A 21,602-nucleotide genomic window follows, 5' to 3' on the forward strand; every position below is an offset into this window, starting at 1 on the left:
ATATTGGCAATGTCAAAGGTTACGATAATCTGGACTATTCTACTTTACGGAAGTCCGAAAATGAACTTTGGCAGGGGCTGAAATGCATTTTTACTAGCGCAATCTCTGTTTGTAACTAAAGCATTTGGAGTTCCAAGACAATCCAGCGTGTATTTTTTATTCCAACGGCGGCGGCGGTCGGTCATCGTGAGTTATTCTCGTTTTATACAGGTGTTTTACGTTTCATGTTAATTTACTATTCCTAGTCCACTACTCCGTCATTTATCCACCCCACAAGTAAAATGGACATGCGACCCGGGATGTGGCGAGGTCAGATGCGGTTGCATGATGGTATAATTGAAGACCGAATTAAAAAGACTAGTTTGCGTCTGACATCAGGGCAAAGGCGCCGACGTGATTGGTTACTGACCTGCATGATACGGCATTTTTGGTCTGGTTGACAGGACGTCATCGCCAAACTAGTCTTTCAATTCGGCCTTCAAGATTGTTGCAAATGGAAAAAGTCACAGCGCCTTCGGCGCATCAGGTCAAGAGGTCAAATGATGCCAATGATGTAAATAACGGAAGAACCGAAGTAAATGCAAGCGTTTTCACGGCAAATCAACAGGGATCGTCGAATTGAAGGTAACACAAATGGGTACACTATGATGGTCAATATTGAGGTTCATTTAAATAGGTAGGGAAAGTGTGCATAAATATGAAAAATATGTTTTTTCAAATGGAATTTTACAGCTCTTGCGGTGACCCACGAACACAATGAAAAGGTCAATTTTCATCATTTATTTGTTCTGTTGCGTTCAACCATCTCCAACAATTTTTTCAATGTAAGTGCCTCTGGCCCTAGTGGAAGTAAAAACGGATACTATGGCCAGAGTTCTAGGGCTAGTGGAAGGTTGGTATATCTGGTTCCATACAGCAATACGCAGTATTGCTGTCTGGTAAGCAGGTACGAATTGAGACGTCATGAATTGAGACGTCGGAGCCGGTCAAACACAGAGGACTAGCCTACATCCCGTATCCTACTATCACTCAAACAAGCAAATCTCTTCACGAATTCACTCACCTTGCGATCCTACATGTACATCATCAGTTGAAACAAACATCTAAGTTTCCAAAAACAACTTTGTCATTCCTCAAAACTACAAGTAACTTCATTAATAAAAAATTGAAATCATACTATTACCCGTTATTGAAAATTTTGTTCGATTTATGTAACCAAAAGAACGCACGAGTCGAGCAGTCAGTTTACCAAAATGGTAGCTCCTGCCTCCTGGTCACCTCAGATATGACGTCAGTATCAAGCTGCTTATTAAACGGTGGATTGGATTGGTTGAAATCAACGCCACGGTTTTGACCTTATATGCATATATTCATGTATGAAAACAGCGATGCGGATATAGTATCATCACCGGAACTGAGAATTGCGACATTTTCGATGTTTGTACCGGGAAATTTCAGACACGGAGACTCATGGAGATTTCGACAAATTCGTCCAAAGGTAACCAAAGGGTTGGGGATCGCATTTTAACTATCACTAAATGTTTGGAATTGAGGTCGGCTAAAAAGTAGAGAGTTTCGGGACTGTAATTGGTGTAGATGTCACATTTTGAACAGTGAGCGATAAGTGACCAATTTGATGCTCAGCACAAGTGACTATCTTTACTCAGGGTAGGAAGGTTGGTTGATTGTTGTAGGTGGAAGAGAGTTCCATTCCTTGACGGTTCTTTGAAAAAATGAGTTTGAATATGCATCGGTCCTGGTCTGGTTTATTTGAAATTGGTTGCTGTGGCCTCTTCTGGAGCGGTTTATTTTAGGGGTGATATAGTTACTAAGTTAGTGTGGTCGATGTCCATCTGTCCGTTGAGGATTTTGTAGAAGCAGGTCAGTCTTCCTTTACGGCGTCTGTCTTGAAGAAGCCGGCCAGTTTAAGGAATTCTTCAGAGCTGTGACACTGGTGTCCTTGCCATAGGTGTTTGTAACATATCTCGCCCCTGCGTTTTGAACCTTTTCAAGATTTTTGATGTTCTTAGATGTGTAAGGGTCCCAGGCGGCGGTGGCGTAGTCGAAAAGTACATGTGGACGGACAAGTGTATTAAACAGCCTTTCTTTGATGGAGGATGAGGTGTCATAGAAGTTCCTTCTCAGGAAGTTTAGAACACGAAAGGCCTTTGTTTTGGCATGGTCTGTCTGCTTATTCCATCGTAGGTCGCTTTGAATGGAGATTCCAAGGTATTGGCTGCTGTTAGTTTCCTCCAGGTCGACACCCATCATATTGTAAGAGGTCGGGGTGGGTTTCTTCTCCTTGTGATACGCATGGTCTTACATTTGCTGGGATTGAATCTCATGCCCCACTTGGTGGACCAAGTTACCATTCTGTTCAGGTCGGTCTGGAAATCACACTCGTCTTCGGGAGATCTGATGGTCTTGTAGATAAGGCAGTCATCCGCGAGGAGTCTTGTTGTACTTGTCACTCCATCTTGGATGTCATTGATATGAAGAGGTGAGGTCCCAAGACCGTACCTTGTGGAGTTCCGCTGAGAACAGGAACCCACTCAGAGGATTTTCCATTAACAAAGACCCTTTTGGAACCTTTTTGTGAGGAAGGAGGAAACCCAGTTCTTGGTCGCAGATCGGATACCATAGAAGTCTAGTTTGATGAGTACGGTAGTCTATGATGTGGGATGACGTCAAAAGCTTTCGAAAAGTCGAGGATACCCATGTCTGTAGTAAGTCCGTCTTCTAGTTGCTTGGTAAGGTCGTTGGTTGTCAAAATTAGTTGGGACTCACATGATCTGGCCTTACGAAATGCATGCTGGTTGTCGGATAAGATGTTCCACCTGGAAAGTTGTATGCTCCAGTCGTTTGCAACAGGTACATGTGAGCGAAACTGGTCTGTAGTTTGCCGGGTCTGTGGTGGCACCTTTCTTGTAAATTGGTGTAATATTTGCTTTCCTCCAGTCTAGTGGTAAGTCCCCTGTATCAAGCACATTTACCATGATTTACGTAACTTACGTTTACTTCTGTCGGTCGGACATCCGGGCATGAACCGGCTGACAATAGCACTGAGTGAAAACAACATTCGCATTCACTGAACTCTGGAGTGTATCACAAGCTTAGTCCGAATAATCAGACCCAGAACAAAATATTAATTTCTGACAAGTGACATGATCGTGTTCTGGGTCTGAACTGTTTTCATTCAAAATCTTGATGGCAAATTGGACAAAAGACATGGTCCTACTTCACTGTTATTTAATCCCCTATTCATGTCATGATCTAGTCCGAATAATCAGACCCAGAACAAAATATTAATTTCTGACATGATCCTGTTCTGGGTCTGAACTGTTTCCATATGAAATCTTGATGGCAAATTGGACAATAGAAGCACATGGTTCTACGGACAGCTTTTTAATCCCTATTCATGTTACATGAATCACGCTATTGTGGACCATCCTTTTGATACTTGAGTGTTTGGACAAGCGGAACGATCTTATGTTTACCTCTCTGTTTGTAAACAAACCAGGAGGTCGAGATTGTCCTCCTCGCCGAATATGAAAGTCAGCGTAATAGTACAGCACTGGTTATGATCATGTTGCGTGAATCACTCTATTGTGGACCATCCTTTTGATACTTGAGTATTTGGACAAGCGGAACAGTTTTGGCAGGCCTTTTGTCTACCTCTCTGTTTGTAAACAAACGAGGAGGTCAAAATTGTCCTCCTCACTGAATACGAAAGTCAGCGTAATAGTACGGCACTATCACAAGCTATCACACTATTTAGGTATGAGAGGCAAACCTTGGTTAACACTAGTCCGAATAATCAGACCCAGAACAAAATATTAATTTCTGACATGATCTTGTACTGGGTCTGAACTGTTTCCATATGAAATCTTGATGGCAAATTGGACAATAGAAGCACATGGTTCTCTGCGACAGCTTTTTAATCCCTATTCAGGTTACGTGAATCACGCTATTGTGGACCATCCTTCTGATACTTGAGTGTTTGCACACGCGAGCGGTTTTTGTCTACCTCTCTGTTTGTAAACAAACCAGGAGGTCGAAATCGCCTCCTCGCCGAATCTGAAAGTCAGCGTAATAATACGGCACTAGGTTAACACATATGTTAGTCAGCCAAATTCGCCTAGACCGGGGCCCAAACACAATACATATTTACATGGAAATTTAAAAGAACAGATTGGACAGGCTGGTCAAGGAAACCTACATAAATATGTTTTCTATGCTTCACTTGACCCAAATATATGATTTTTTATGGTAATAAGTCAGTCGCAGAGGAATTTTTGTAGTGCCGTACTATTACGCTGCCTTTCGTATTCACAGAGGAGGTCAATTTCGACCTCGTTTGTTTACAAACAGAGAGGTAGACAAAGGACCTGTCAAAACTGTTCCGCTTGTCCAAATAATCAAGTACGGTATCAAAAGGATGGTCCACAATAGAGTGATTCACGCAACATGAATAGAGGATTAAAAAACTGTGAAGTAGGACCATGTGCTTCTTTTGTCCAATTTGGCATCAAGATTTCGAATGAAAACAGTTCAGACCCAGAACACATTTGTATATACACAAAATATATTGGTTGATATTTTGAGATTTACAATTCGACAGTGCTCTAATTTAACCAATCAGAAAGAATTTTATATCAGCAGTTGGCTAAGATTGTCAGTAAAACGATGGCGCTTTCGCCCCCCAAAAATAATACACACCAGAGTATTTATACATGTACGCAGAGGAAGCCGGTCACCATCGACTAAAAGCGATCACGCCCACAGGAATTTGGGAAACTTGGAAACAGAAATATATATTTTATACTACAAGATCGGTAACAAACTAAGCTTCAACAAACCATTTTCGTCTGTGAAAAAAGAATGGACTAAAAACGGTGCGAAATCTACCATTTTTCAAGGTTTTTCAAGCCTTTTCTGACCCAAAAACAAGTCGCGCTGATAATGAAGCTTGAGTGAACAGGACAAATTCATATGTAACATATCACAAAAAACAAACAATCCACATAGTTTATTATATCTATACAATAAACAGATTTAACACCTGTGAAATAGCTTATCTTCCAGGGTCTTTGGTCCAAGCCAGCATAAACTGAATAGAAGAGAGCGGATTTATTTTTAGCAAATTTCCCTGGCAACTTGCAGCTCAAAAACAAAACATCCAAGCACGCACTCGGCGCAAAGTGTAATGCTTACGATGCGTACATGTAGGCATGTCCACTAAAAATTGAAGTACTTTAAAATTGATTTAGAAAGATTCGAGCCAGGTATACCAACTTGGTGTGGGGAACAAAGACAAGATAAAAACTAAAACCAGAATGGTGTACACTGTTACTGCACTAGAAATAATCCACTAACTTATTGGCTGAGATTTGATGAAAGAAACATTTTGGCGTTTAAATAATCTAAATCGGACGTTTCATTCCAGAGAAATGGCCTTTCGAGTGTCACGGTTTGGGTATGGCCGTTTTGTGACCCTGGTTTTGTGACCCTGGTTGTAGGTGACCCTTAGACTTATACCAGCAGTCGTCTACACTGCGCATGTACTATGTTATGCTTCGTAGTGACGACTGATTATCTTGCAGTTCAAATTGTGGCGGACCCATGCTTGCGACTTTGATTAATGCGCTATCTGGTTGCAAAAGTCCGCCACTTTTTTTCCACGTAGTTTTCTCAGTCGTCAATCCAGAAGATTAACAAATGAGGGCAGCAGTCTAGGTGACCCTGGTTTGGATGATGTAAGCCTTGTGTTATATGTGTAGCAGACCAGGCTTTTGTTGCTCACATCAGTTCTGCGGTGTGTGCAACAAAACTACAGCCCCTAATTGGCATAGAATTATTGAAGGCCCTACATGATGCTCTTTACCAATGTGTAACACTGTTGCACCCTTATAGCATTCTATTCCACATACTCACAAAGTGATGTTTTGCATATATATATTCATTTTTAATACACAAAGAAACACCGAGGAGGATAATGATTAACACATACATTGTGAAACGACGGCGTGTTTGAACAACAGCATGGGTTTAATTACCTAATGATGCACGATACACCCATGCACAGTGTCGGGGTGTCATCGCCCCGATATCTTCATGGCAGAAATTGCCATGGTAGGTTGAATCCACAGCCATGCATGGCCATTTTGTTCCGACCTGTTTAATAGTTTTGAGATGCATAATGACTAATGAGCCGAGGGACATCCGACTAAGGCTACTGACAATAGCCTGGTAACTGACCTCTCTGTGTGTGAGTGAGCATGTATACGCCATGAGGTCATCTGCTTTTAGACTGCCTCCACGAGTGAGTGCAGCTAGCCTACGCTGCGCTATAGTTCGGCACATAATAAAATAAGAATTTTTGTCAGCTTTTGAGCTCAATATGCACGCTTCTTTCTCAATACGCATGCTAACAACTATCATATCCTTTCAACACATATATGTTCAAGTGCAAGGAAAAAAATATGGCTTCTTAAAAATACAAAAAAATACGGGAGATCATCATTTTCTACCCTGGTATCCAAAGATTTATTGTCTGAATATCAAATCACATTCACGTGTATCGATTCCGTGTATTCATTTTAGTGTCTCTGCTGTACAATGTAATTATTAACTAGGCGATGTCGGTGTGCCATGTACGCCTACAATGATGCTGCTGTCAGAGAACCTGAAGTGAAGACCTGAAGGTCACACACAGAGTGAACATGGATGTCCTTAGATTACTGGCCACGTAAACATAAACCCCTGCGTTAGGTTAAAAAAAAAATAGGCCAATATGATCTCACACCACCAAATCAGAGTCCCTATAGAGGTATGTGCTAAATTTGCCTTAATAAGAAAACATCATTTTTTCTTCACAGGAGCGACTCAGTTTTAAGCGACAGCTGTGATGGTTGAAATCAGTCCTTGCCTGATCCCTCTGGCTGGGAAAAAATATAGGTTGACCGTCATTATTTTTTTACGACTGGCCCTCGAAGTCTACGATGTCCAGGAATTGCCTATTTTACAGGCAAATCCATGCCAGTGTTTCTGTAAAGAAAAGGATGCTTAAAATCATTAAAAGTTATTCGATCTCTCCCATCTGTGGTACACTTGCAGGAATTAATATTACTAATCATGACCAATCCAAATTTGGCTAAAATTATGCAAATTTCTGCTCATTTTAATGCTTAAATTGGGATTTTCACAATGGTTTTTCTGAGAAATGAAATTAAGGGGGTACTACACCCCTGTGGTAAATTTGTGACTATTTTTGCATTTTCTCAACAAATAATAACACACTGGTAACAAAAGTTATGTATATTATTGGGGCAAGGAATGCAATTACTACATTGAAATTTCAGTGATTCAAGACAAGCGGTTCAGTAATATATAGGAAATGAGGTACATCCTATCGGTACCTTATTTCTTATCATAAATAATGAACTGCATGTCTTAGGTCACTGAAATTACAGTATAGTAATTGGATTCCTTGCCCCTATAATATACATAACTTTTGTTACCACTGTGTTATTAATTTTTTTTAAATATGCAAAAATAGACAAAAATTTATCGAGGGGTGTAGTACCCCTTAAGCGCCAACCATAAAATTCTATTTGGTGGTGTGAAATTATATGCAATAATTAAGGATTGTGGAGACAAAGAAGATACAGATAAATATATTGCTAATTCATTTGTTCCTATCCAAGCTCTTCTCCTATCCACTAGTTTGACTTTTACCAATTATTAGCATATTGTGATATAATGCGTCCTTATTACACAAACTGCACAGCGTTTCCCAGCAAAGTGACCGTAAAATACGTACTTTTGCATAAATGCAAAACCACATGCTTTTGGAAAAGTATGTAATTTTACATATATTAAGAAGTAAAAGTATCACAGACAGCTATACAGTGCTCGATACCAATAAATGGTAGAGCTATTTAAAAAATATAGACACAGATATTAATACATTTCACAACACTGTGTTTCACTCCAAAGCGATCTTCAGGTGAATAAATTAAAATAGAAAACACGATGATCAAAGGCCTTTCCAAAAACTCCGTAACCTAGCAGCGCTGCACAGCGCCCGAAAAACACACCTGGCGCAAGTATGACGCTTTAACGGTAGGTGGTGACATAGGTTATGGAGAAAATGAATAGGCCTAAACATACCATATGAAACATTACTTTTTCTTAACACGGCTATATATAATATAGGCGCGATTATGAAATCCCGCAATGCACAAATCAGACGTAGCGCCGATAAGCCACCCGAAAAAGAGTGTAATTGTAGAAAAAAGGACAGCTGTCCTCTCAGTGGAAAGTGCTTATCTCAAGCTATAGTTTACAAAGCCACAGTAAACTCAGACAATGAATCAAAGCAATATATTGGATTAGCAGGCGGTACATTTAAGGAAAGGTACAACAACCACACTAAGTCTTTTTCGGCTAGAAAAATACAAAAGGAGACAGAACTATCGAAATATGTTTGGGGCTTAAACACAAAGATGAAAAGTTCAACATCAGTTGGGATATAGTCCAAAAATCCAACACCAAAATGAGAAAATCAGGAATTTGTAACCTTTGTTTAAAAAAAAAAATGGCAATCTTAAACTCAAAAATGAGTAATCCAAGAATCTCGCTCAACAAAAGAAGTGAGCTGATAAGCAAATGTCGTCATAGCCGTGTTAAGAAAAAGTAATGTTTCATATGGTATGTTTAGGCCTATTCATTTTCTCCATAACCTATGTCACCACCTACCGTTGTCGTCATACTTGCGCCAGGTGTGTTTTTCGGCGCAGCGTGCACGCGTTGCTAGGTTACGGAGTTTTTGGAAAGGCCTTTGATCATCGTGTTTTCTATTTTTAATTTATTCACCTGAAGATCGCTTTGGCGTGAAACACAGTGTTGTGAAATGTATTAATATCTGTGTCTATATTTTTTAATTTTACATATATATATGCAAAATATCATATTTTGCAAACATATTGATTTATAATTTGCATGCAGCCCCGGCATGCAGCACTCTCTGAAACCAAACAGCTATCACCCAACACTATGTTTTCAGCTATGAATGCAGCACTCGACATCAATAACATACAAATCAATACCAACCTACAGCAGTGGACGCAGTTCACCAGTATTTCTAAAAGGCTGCTAGAATAAGAAAAATTTTAATGCTATTTTCTTGCACATGCTGAGGAAGCCTGATTACCTTTTTAAAATAGCCGAGTGGGAGGGTTTGCAATGAAATATTTTTTGTGTAAAAACTGAAGCATAATAATGTATAAAAAATATTTGAATATTAACTGTACATCATATATGACGATTCGTGATACCCAATGGTGCTAAAGATTATGTGGTTTAGAAAGCAGAGAGTTTTATTTCAATTTTATATACGCCAAAATATTTTCTGAATTTAGTGGAAATTAACACTGAATTGATGATGAAAATTTTATGTAATTTTTACGTAGGTCCCAACTAAAGATTACTGTTTCGACTTTATGGGAATCTAATCTTTTAATATCTGAAAGAAACTTTGGGGACCTACGTGGACTTCTACTATAAATGGCAAAAATCCAGACCGTGTATACACAAAAAATGGTAGGCTCCATATACTGACCCACATGTATAGGAGTATAGCATGTGGCCCGGTGAGTCAAAATCGATATAATGTATTGTGCATGTATGGGAGGCCCATTTATTGTCGGATTTCTGTATGTACATTAGAACACGCAGTTATCAACAATTGAGCGCTATTAATACACATTAATGTTTTAACAAATAAAATTCCAAAATATGGTATGTTTTCTGTCATTGCTTGTCACGTGGTAAGCCTATGTTGAAGTTACATTTATATGTTCAAAAAGTTTCAAGATGGATACCAACAAGCCCTTGTGGCCGAGCGGTACGTGTGAGGCGCTAGGCTCAGTCAGAACTAAATTTCCCTTTTTAAAAATAAAATGCATTTTATGTTAGGGAAATGTGGGTGGGAGAATATAACAGTTAATAAAAAGAAAACTGCAAACTTTCGTTTGTCGGATGTTTGACGAAGTAACCAGCTCTAATGATGTCACTATGTAAACAATGTTGAGGTATTGATAATTAATTAGGTAATACCAAATATGGAGGTATCCAAAAGTATGCTAATTAGAAGGTTCCTGGTATCCAATTGTATGCAAATGAACTCAATAATTTTGGTGCAGGGCCTGGAATTCCTTTCAGTCCCCCCAATAATCCTAGGTGAAGTTAAAAAAATTGTGATCAAATAGAGAGAAAATGGGTGTTTGTGACCTATAATTTCCACAATTTTCTCTGACTCAGAGAGCGGAAACCCCCCTCGGGCACCCCCAAGGGTGGTCCACCAAGTTTCAGTCCCCCCATGTTGAAAATATTGATCGGATCAATCGATCGATCGATCAATCAGTCATATGCATTAACTATTTCCACCCAAATTTTGCATTTTAACAATTACTGCATAAATGGTAATTTTCACGCACAGTTATTTTCGCGATTTGGAGTGAGAGACATATTTTTGTGAATGTTATTTTTGCGATTGCCCAGTCCTTCCCTATACTTGTAATACATTCGGGAAATATTTGTGTTCTCACGTTTGGAGATCTAATCGTGAAATTTGCGAAAATAAAACCCTTGTGAAAATTACCACTTATACAGTACATGGCTGTGGTGAAAAAAAGATACTTTTAAGTTTATTTTTGTATGACAAGTAATTAATGCAGGCATGAGAATTGTCCTTTTTATAAAGGATTTTTTTTGCCCAAATTTCCTCGTTTTTATTTCTTAAAGCCCATTTTGAGCCATTTTGCCATATTTTAAAGTTTCCTTTCTGTGTCATTGTTCATTGAAATGTTTTCTCATGCCTGGTATTAATGTGCTCTTTCTTGGGCAAATGGGAAAAATTTGTTCAGCCGATCTGATCATACACGTACACCTTTTATATAATTTAGTTAATTTTGTCTGATAATTCCTTTTCTTGCGAAAAAAGTAATCTACAGTATCAATATACAAAACCACCTGATTTTCAAAATATTTCACAAATTACAAATCACAACAGGTGACCTTGCTCAACAAAAGAAAGCCATTTTGTGGCATTTTGCATTCATGATCATTCTATTGTTGACCGCTCTTGACCCAGAACTAGTCTACAATAATATGATGCATGCACAATTAAGTTGGAATGTATTTAAGTTGATTTGTTACTATGTGGGAGGCTAAGGCTTAATTTACAGCATAACAATTTATCTCCTGCTCTAAAATTAGTATTACCTGTTGTTAATCAGAGTACTTTGGCATTATGTTCATTTGTTTGCTACAAGGTAAGTGATTAGTGAGCTCTGAACTTTGTGTGGGGGTGTGTGTGTGGGAGGGGTGTGTGGGGGTGGATGAGGGGGAGGGGCGTACAATCTTTGTTTGGCTCATAGGGCTATTTCTTTTCCAATTGAAATCCATACCCCCTATGGAAGACATGACCTTAAAGAATGTCTCCGGCACTCACAACATTATGCCTTGATGATAGAAAATATAAGTGATCAGTATGTGGGGGTGTGTGTGTGTGGTTGGGGGGGGGGACTCCAGTGAGGGTAGCGAGTGTATGTGGGGGTGGATGAGGGGGAGGGGCGTACAATCTTTGTTTGGCACATAGGGCTATTTCTTTTCCAATTGAAATCCATACACCCCATATGGATGACATGACCTTGATCTTCCACACAGGGGTGTAGATTTCAAATGGAGTTATCTGAATAGGTGACTCCATTCAAAATCTACACTCCCTGTGTCAGATAAGGCACTTGAAACTTGATTCTGAGTTTAGCGTCCACCGCCCGCGTTATGAATTTTGTGCCGCGTTTGAGACAGGGCTGTCAACTCTCACGCATTGGCCGTGGGTCTCACGCATTGGGTCACTTTCTCACGGTCTCACGCCAAGGTAGTATAATTTCACGCCTAGGTAGTAAATCTCACGCAAAAAGCTGGAAAATGAGTAAAATCTCACGCATCGCGCCTTGATAATTTGTTGCTCCTCCCCCCCCCACCCCACCCCCCAGCTTTTCACATTCTCGAGAGCCGTGGCTCAAATAATCATGGTACAAAATGAACATTGAGTCCGCAAATCCCGCACGCCTCTGTCTCAGGCCAAGCAATTCCAAAACAAAAAGTTGACAGCCCTGGTTTGAGATGTAAAATCTCAAAATCTATATAATAATACTGGTAGTCTGTGACTCTGTGACTCTGTCTGTGCCTCTGTCTGTCTGTCTGTCTGTCTGTCCGCCTATTTTCTCGGAGACTAGGGGTCGCACGTTCCTCAAACTTGGTGGGTGGGTGCAGCTTGACCTCAGACAGACCAAGTTTGTATTGGTTAGTGGGTCAAGGTCACTCGAGGTCATCCAGGGGTGAAATTAGTAAAAACTGTTTTTCTCGGAGACTGGGGGTCGCATACGTTCCTTAAACCTGACGGTGGGTGCATCTTGACCGGGACAGAACAAGTTTGTATTGGTTAGTGGGTCAAGGTCACCAGAGGTCATCTAGGGGTCAAATTAGTAAAAACTGTCGTATGGGCATGCAACTTGGTGGGTAGGTGCATCTTGACCTAAGACGGAACAAGTTTGTATTGGTTAGTGGGTCAAGGTCACCCAGGGGTCATCTGAGGTCAAATTAGTAAAAAATGTCGTATGGGCATGAAACTTGGTGGGTACAGTAAACTTTTAGAGTCAACTTTTTGGACGGTCATTTTGGGGTCATCCAAGGTCAAATTACTAAAAACTGTCGTATGGGCATGAAACGTGGTGGGTACAGTCAACATTTAGAGCCAAATTTTGGAAGGCTATTTCGAGGTCACAAGGGGTCATCTGAGGTCAAATTAGTAAAACCTGTCCTATGGGCATAAAACTTGGTTAGTACAGTCACAATCGCGACAGCCGAGAATCGCCAAATACGGGTAACCGCCTAGTAATTCATTATTTTGCAAATTACTACTAAACCAGAAAGAAAATTTGTTCTGCAAAATTTTTAAACCCCTTTTTTGTATTTGAACCCTTCAAAAAATATACTGAGAAAGCCTTGAGAACTATTAGATGAATCCATCTGAATATTTCAGGTACCCGGGTACCCGCCCGAAATATAAACGGGTACCCGGGCACAAAATTACCCGAAAATCCCAACCCTAGGGTGCACATTTGTGTTGGTGCGCAAGTGAATGAATATAAAAATAATATAAATTTGATTTTCTCTTGTTTTTTCAGTTTCCTAGGTGACCACTCCATGTTATATGATCAGCAATGCCTCGTTATGCACAGATTATTATGGGACCTGCAGGAAGTGGCAAGGTAGGTGCTAACTCATCCACCCAGGCACAGTTCTTGAACTCCAATATTCCTGTACATTCATACAATGACCGTTGAATATTTGGGTACAAAAATTCATACTTTACAACAAATTTAGAGCTAGGGTTGTTAATGTTCTATGTGCTACCATAGGTTTCAGCAGAAAAAGTTCAAATTTTGAGATATTTCAAAAAAATGACTTTGTGCTATAGTATTAGCATAAACAAAAAGATTTTTTCAGATCTTGTAGCTAGAAATTCTGGTCCAATTTTATGGAATTCCTTAGAAAATAGTACAAAGACAGTAAAAGTACGGTACTAAACATTTCAAAATTAGACTTCAACACTACTTGTTTATTCCGCATACCGGGAGCGCTTTTGAGGAACTTCCTCATCGTCATCAACCAATGTTTTTATCTCTGTTGTTTTTCTTGGAAACAGCGCTATTACGTCCAAATACAAGTGATTGTTATTCTTGGGCATGTCTTGACTTGTCTTTGTATTTGTGACTTGATTAAGTATTATGGTAGGTGTATTGTTATTGTTTTTTAACCTTTAATACATGTGTTGTTCAAACATTCAGTTTAAAGGGGCATTTTATGATCCACAGCGTCATCGCCCCACTTTTCTCCAAAAATGTTGAGATTTTTGTATACCACTGGCAACCTCTGGCTACATAATATTTATGTGTAAACACAGACGATGGTGGACGACATTATTCATGTGGCAACAGCCAATATCGTAAACAAAACAGACTATATGACGGCAACACTGCCTGGACATTGGACGCCCCGTGCCGAGTTGTGTTTTTAGCTCTATTGGCCCCATTACAGAAAAAAAATGCACAAAATATATTTCTCAGTGAATTTATACATTTTCACATAAAAATAATTATTTTGGATGCAAAATGAATGTGAAGAACAAAAAATTTGCAGCCGGGAGTGAGTGGGACTCAATCTCGGGACCCTGTGCGTGGCAGGCGAGAACTTTACCATTACACCACGCTAACCGTGATACACAATGGAGGCAATTTTAAGTATATATCATAAACATACCGTGCATTATTCATACAAAACATTAAAAAACAGTACTTACAATGAGGTTCACTGTCGAACCTCAACGGATTTAGACTGATAAAATAGTACTTAATAACATGCGTACAGTTTTGGAATAATTTGAGACATTTTTGTGTTTACGTGTCAATCTTGGCCGGCCCCCCTGGTGTAAACAATTTCTTGCAGATTAATTCGTTTAGCAAAAATTAAAAAAATATGGTCAAATTTGAGTTACATTCTCATTCTGGTACACTAGAACGTAACAGTCATGACAGTGGCCTATAGACCAATCCAACGAGCCAAGTCATGGTCAGGATTTGGTCGGCCATTACTGGGTCCCCGCAGCACCAAACTGGTGTTGTGAACTTGTGACTGCCCAATTGGGTGGATTAAAGGCGCTTAAAATTTGATGTTAGATTCTTTTGTATTGTAAATTGTCATCATTCTTTTGTGTATGATATAGAATGCAGTTTAAAATACCTTCCAAGGCCGCATCATTTCACATTTTAGGTGAGGCTGTCATGTAGCCGACGGGGACCCAGCTATGCATGGCTGCCATTGCGTGAAATTGGATTCGTCTATAGAGCATGTTTAATACGGATAATCATGCATAACTTGCAAGTTTACGCTAAATCAGAATCAACTGATTTTGGGAATAAGCTTTTTTCGTGGATCTCTATACTGAAAAATAAAAAGTGGATGCTAGGATCACAATATACTCATTTACGGGATGATCATATCTATAATCTTAATACCATATTTGCGTCATAATCAGCTCCTCAATATCATTGTGTATTTTAAAAAAAATTTCCTTCTGATATTAGGCAACAACAACAAAAAAAAACACCACTCTCTTCTATGGGGATTTTGCATTTTGGATTTTTTTAGCTATATGAAATATGTTTGCATAGTGCATTGCGTATTACAAACTATGCTTACAATGCGCTACTTGCCCTCAGCTAGTGCGCACCTTGACAAGCGTGTTCCATAATGACCATATAGCCTCTACTGTGTGATAGACGATATGCAGGAACTAATGAAATTCTTGGCGTACAATGTACAAGCTAAACCATAGCCACTGACTAAGAATCTTGATTGATTGATTGATTGATTGATTGATTGATTGATATGTTGATTGATTGACCATTTTTATTTACCATACTGAAGCACTGTAAGAATATACATCAATCCTTCCATGTAGTTAATCTTGATTAATTGATTGATTAACTGTTTTTATTTTGTTTGTTAGTCCACATACGACACCATACTGAAGAACTGTGACAATATACAGCGAGCTCTCCATGTAGTTAATCTTGATTGATTGACTGTTTTTATTTCATTTGTATAGTCCACATACTGTGACACCATACTGAAGCACTGTGAGAATATACAGCGAGCCGTCCATATAGTTAATCTTGATCCGGCTGCAGAATATTTTGCCTATAAACCACTTGCAGGTTTGTTTGTTTGTCTTATATTTTGTTTACAAAGTGTACTATATTGATGGATGGGAAACTATTGAATTCATTATCATACATTACCCCAACTTAACCCAATCTTAACCTCATCCCATCCATGATCCTAAACCCAACCCTGACTCTAAACCTACCATGACTCTTAACCCTAGGCTTGGCCAAACCCTAACCAGATCCTAAACCCAACCGTAACTCTAAACTTACCATGACACTTAACCCTAGGCTTGGCCAAACCCTAAGTAGACCCTAAACCCAACCCTGACTCTAAACCTACCATGGCTCTTAACCCTAGGCTTGGCCAAACCCTAAGTAGACCCTAAACCCAACCCTGACTCTAAACCTACCATGACACTTAACCCTAGGCTTGGCCAAATCCTAAGTAGACCCTAAACCCAACCCTGACTCTAAACTTACCATGACACTTAACCCTAGGCTTGGCCAAACCCTAAGTAGACCCTAAACCCAACCCTGACTCTAAACTTACCATGACACTTAACCCTAGGCTTGGCCAAACCCTAACCAGATCCTAAACCCAACCCTGACTCTAAACTTACCATGACACTTAACCCTAGGCTTGGCCAAACCCTAAGTAGACCCTAAACCCAACCCTGACTCTAAACTTACCATGACACTTAACCCTAGGCTTGGCCAAACCCTAAGTAGACCCTAAACCCAACCCTGACTCTAAACCTACCATGGCTCTTAACCCTAGGCTTGCCGAGGTGACTGGAAACCTTGCGTTATGCGCTCTCGCCTCTGTCAGCGTTGCTACGGTAGCCCCGTGTCCGTGCAAAGGAAAAATGACTATTGCACGGACGCGGAGTGCAATAGTCCTTTTGCAGCTGGCCGCTTAAAATAGCAGAAAGAATCAATAGTATTTAGACCATCAAATGACAAGAAACTTTCTATGAATTATATAAAAAAAACCATGCTGGTATAAAACGTGGCATAAAACGTGCTTAGAGTAAGGAGAACCCTGAGAGCTGTGAAAAGCAACAAATTAATATTAGGCTAATCATAGGCTAATGATAGGGAAGATATCTTACCCTTCCCACAATGCATTTCTTCCATTTCAATTTTCTATACTAACAGTATTTCCTCGAATAGTCGCAGATGCATTGCATTTTCCAAAAGGGGGGTGGGGGTGGGGGCATTTATTAGGGGTCATTTTTAGAACAATAATTCCTGTTAAAATCATTAGGTAAGCTTCAACTCACGCTGAAATGACGGACTATGAACTTGGTAACGATGACTTCCGGTTCACTTTGGGGTTTATGACCAGATATTCGCCAATTACCGACGCCATTAGCGAGCATGTGTGAACCTTGGCAAGCTTTCTACACGAGGTAGCATGGAAATAGCGTTTTTTAAAAGTGGTGGCGAGCATTTAATTGAAGGGGCAACTATTCAAGGAAACACAGTATTTGCTATCTAGTGCAACATGGGTCGATAGTGACAAAACGTACCTTAAGGCACAGAGCACATCCAGATCTAACAAAGTATGTTTATTTTTTTACTATCGCGATCGACCCATGTTTAGCCAGTCTATTCTCAACATCTCAACATCTCAACATAAAAACAAAAGGAACCTGTACAAGGTAATAGGAGTGTCATTTGATGTAATGAGGTGATACATCATGCTGCAAAGGATTCTGGGAAGGGTAATGTATCTTCTCTGGGCTAATCATGCTTCCAATTGCTTTGTATCTAATGAGGAAATTAATTATCTTGTTTTTGGCTCTAAGCTATGCTTAATGGAGCCTAAATTGATGGAGCTTATTTATAAGTGATTAATATATCTCCTCAATTAATTGTATTTTGAAAAGTGCTGTTATTTTTCATAGTTATCAATGCCCAATTTAAGTTATCAGTTGAATCAACCAATCATACACTGCTGACAGCACGTGCAGATGAACATGTGGTATGATTGTTTATAAATAACAATCATGTAATGTACCATGTTGCTCATATTCATTATAACATTTGCTGATGAGGACACCCTCAATACTTTTCAAAATTCTGTTTTTACACGATTGTTATGTACTTTAGTAAACTAACATACCTTGCAAAATCAAGACTTGAGGTGCTGTAGTTTTGTCAAAATCCGAGATTTTGAATAAACCGCCGGAACCATCGTTTTATTATTATGATGGAAATATTGGTCGAACGCGAACATGATGTGCATAACACAGTATGTACATGGCATGTGGGCAGTCGTGACATAGCAAAAGCAGAGACACGACTCACGTTTGAATGAGTGGCTCACATTGGTGACATATGCACTGGTATTGAATAGCGATTTTCTTTGTATTGCTTCGTCTGTTTGGACCCAAATCAACATATGACAGTGATAACTAACATTTTTTACCAAAAAATACTATTCTATTGCTTATGGAAATGTTGTAATATGGCTTTTTAAAAAACATAGTATAATGTGACATGATCTGGTCCATTGGGGCCAAAGGTAGCAAATTTGAAATTGAGATGGAGTAACAAAACAATAAAATACATGTACATAAGAAAATAGATATCGCAAAACTTACAACTTAAAATCAAGTACATGTTAATGTATGTTTGGCCTTTTGGACCGGTTTCTCGAGGCATGGCTATTGGTAAGGCTTTCTAAGCTATCAGGCTTAAGCCCAATTAGTCCTATTTGCTTACAATTTTACATCGTAACTTTGTATTGACCACAGACAATTACCCCAGACATGCATGTTTAATGACTACTTGAGCTTTTGACGAGGGGATCATTATGTACTTACTGAACACAAAGGAAATTAATTATGGTTGTGTCATACACCCATGTTTATACATCATCATTTTATTTTCATTCAAATCAACATACAAAATATATATAAAAGACACAAAATTTGAATGAGGAGATGCTCAAAAGGCCCAAAGGCCTGAAGCGAGCACCCCCTTACACTGCCCTAAGTTACAACATACAATTACACAAACTTAACAAATAAAAGAAACAAGAAAGAGGAGAAGAACATGCAAAGAAAGAACCAATATAAATATTTATAACATTTCAATAAATAGACATTCCACAGTTCACACAAGAAATTGATAGTTGGGGTGGAAATGGGTGGGGATGGGGGAGTTCATTAAATAATGCCTAAATATTAGAGGTAATTTTTTATTAGACTTTTCTTTATTTGTAACTTAAAATGGTTTACTGATTTTGCCATCTTTATATATTTATCAGTAATATTCCATTTCCTATGACCGGCAGCTCTTATTGTTTTGTGAGCAAATTCGGTTTTTGTATGACATATATTATAGTCATCGGCATTTCTTGTGTGATACTTATGTCGATTTATCTGCTGCATGAAATAGTTGTCGAATGCTACAGGTAGCTGATTTGAAAAATGTTTATACATAAATATGCTTAAGGGGGTACTACACCCCTGCCTAATTTTGTGCCTATTTTTGCATTTTTCTCAAAAATTATAGCGCATTAGGGACAAATAAGATATGTATATTATAGGGGCAAGGACTACAACTACTGCACTGGAAATTTTATTTCAGCACAGACAACAGTTGTGGAGTTACAGTCAAAATGAGGAAAACCAATATTTGATCAATAAATCAATAACTACTTGCTTCAAGTTGCTGAATTTTCAGTACAGTAGTTGTAGTCATTGCCCTATAATATACATATCTTACTTGTCACCAATGTGCTATAATTTTTGAGAAAAATGCAAAAATAGGCAAAACATTGGCCAGGGGTGTAGGACCCCCTTAATTACATATGATATGTGTCATAAACATTGAGTTAGACTTAAACATTAAGTTAGACCCTGCTGCATTGCTGAAGACTCTGATAAATATCAGCAAACTGTTATACTTTTCGCTTGTTAGTATCAAAGGCTCTAGTGAAGCTTGGCTGAGCTCAGCAAACCATTTTGGCTGTACTCCCTAAATAAACTACCTTTTTAAAAAAGATTGAACTTTAATTTACACTTATAAAATTGCTGCTTGAATTTCAGATATCCGAGATCTTATTGAAGTGGATGATGTGATGCAAGATGACTCGTTAAAATTTGGCCCGAATGGAGGGCTAGTCTTCTGCATGGAGTAAGTAACAATACCATAGAGATTAGACCTAAAGAGTACCAACTCTGCCATGCCGTCAGCCTGCTACGCTAATTGCCCAAGTTATTTTTTGTAATTTTGAGAACAGAACAAAATGTGGTTCAAACCTGCATCAGTTATGTAATAACCATAATTATCTAAGATTATTCCCTTTAATTTTTATCACTATCATTTGTTCTTGTGCAAAAATTGGTGAATAAATATGTTTAAATGCATACTTGAACCATATTTTGTACTTTGTTCTCAAAATTACAAAAAAATGACTTGGGCAAATAATAGCAGGCTGATGATGCGTGTATGTTGCTCATACAGGGCAAAGAGATTAAAACCAAAGAGTACCAACTCTGCCATGTGTGGCTGTCACTCATACAGGGCAAAGAGATTAAAACCAAAGAGTACCAACTCTGCCATGTGTGTCTGTCACTCATACAGGGCAGAGAGATTAAAACCAAAGAGTACCAACTCTGCCATGTGTGTCTGTCACTCATACAGGGTAAAGAGATTAAAAGCAAAGAGTATGAACTCTGCCATGTGTGTCTGTCACTCATACAGGGCAGAGAGATTAAAACCAAAGAGTACCAACTCTGCCATGTGTGTCTGTCACTCATACAGGGCAGAGAGATTAAAACCAAAGAGTACCAACTCTGCCATGTGTGTCTGTCACTCATACAGGGCAGAGAGATTAAAACCAAAGAGTACCAACTCTGCCATGTGTCTGGTTATAAATTCTGTCCAAGTTACATGCCCCCTCGTCCTTATGCATAGTATTCTTCCCTCTGCTCCTGATCCTGCTCCATGACCAAATCATCTCAAAGCAGCAAACTTCAAATGTGGTAATGTCATCACAGTCACTTAGGACTGCCGACATCTAGAAACACCACAGTCATTGCAGAGTGAACAAGACTCCTGATATATTTTGAAATATTTTGAGTTAGTATATACTTTCATCTTTTGGATCTGTTACATGTACCAGAATTATTTGTTTAATTGACTTTTGAACTATCCTAATGAATTTCATCAAAAGTGGCAACTTAATTGTCAAAATTTCCGACTTTGGTCTGTGTGGATCAGATGGATCGGACCATGTCACCTAATTACCATATTTCCTTGAATAGTCGCCCCCCTCAATTAAACGTCCCACAACTTTTTTTTAACCAAGATGTTTCAAAAATGCTGCTGATATTTCCATGCTATCTTGTGTGGTAAGCTTACCAAGTTGCACACATGATCGATAATAGCGTCAATAATCGGCGAAAATCTGGTCGGAAACACAGAAGTGAACCAGATGTCAGTGTTTCTAGTTCATAGTCCATAGCTTACCTAATGATTTTAACAGGAATTATCATTCTAAAAATGACTTCTAATAAACGCCCCCTGTTTGGGTGTAATTATTTGTTTTACATCATTGTAAACTAGTATTTTGTCCATCACTTTTCTAGGTATTTTGCTCAGAATTTTGATTGGCTTCATGAACAATTAGGAGAGATGGACGGTGATTATATATTATTTGATTGTCCAGGTAAGTTTTTTTGTCAAGGATGGAGTGGGGGGGGGGGCAATTGCATTAGAAATATGCTTGTTCCGTAAAAAGGCATAGGTACCTATAAACAGGTTGTTCGGACAAGAACAACAAAA

General features: G+C 38.9%; 1 protein-coding gene across 4 annotated transcripts in view; it reads left to right on the forward strand.

Annotated features, from left to right (window-relative positions):
• LOC140168535 (GPN-loop GTPase 3-like) overlaps positions 1–21,602 on the forward strand; it is a 32,957-nt gene that overhangs the window by 2,283 nt on the left and 9,072 nt on the right. For 2 of the 4 annotated variants that reach the window (XM_072191934.1, XM_072191936.1), the window contains exons 2-5: positions 13,257–13,340; positions 15,740–15,848; positions 19,862–19,949; positions 21,407–21,486. In XM_072191934.1, the coding sequence (XP_072048035.1) occupies positions 13,293–13,340; positions 15,740–15,848; positions 19,862–19,949; positions 21,407–21,486 (325 nt within the window). In that variant the 5' untranslated portion in view covers positions 13,257–13,292. Of the gene's footprint in view, positions 1–9,437; positions 9,654–11,205; positions 11,337–13,256; positions 13,341–15,739; positions 15,849–19,861; positions 19,950–21,406; positions 21,487–21,602 lie in introns of those variants that run through there. The other 2 variants (XM_072191937.1, XM_072191935.1) reach the window with 2 other exon arrangements.

Source organism: Amphiura filiformis, chromosome 13 (genome assembly GCF_039555335.1).
Source record: "Amphiura filiformis chromosome 13, Afil_fr2py, whole genome shotgun sequence".
In the NCBI taxonomy this organism is placed as follows: Eukaryota; Metazoa; Echinodermata; class Ophiuroidea; order Amphilepidida; family Amphiuridae; genus Amphiura; species Amphiura filiformis.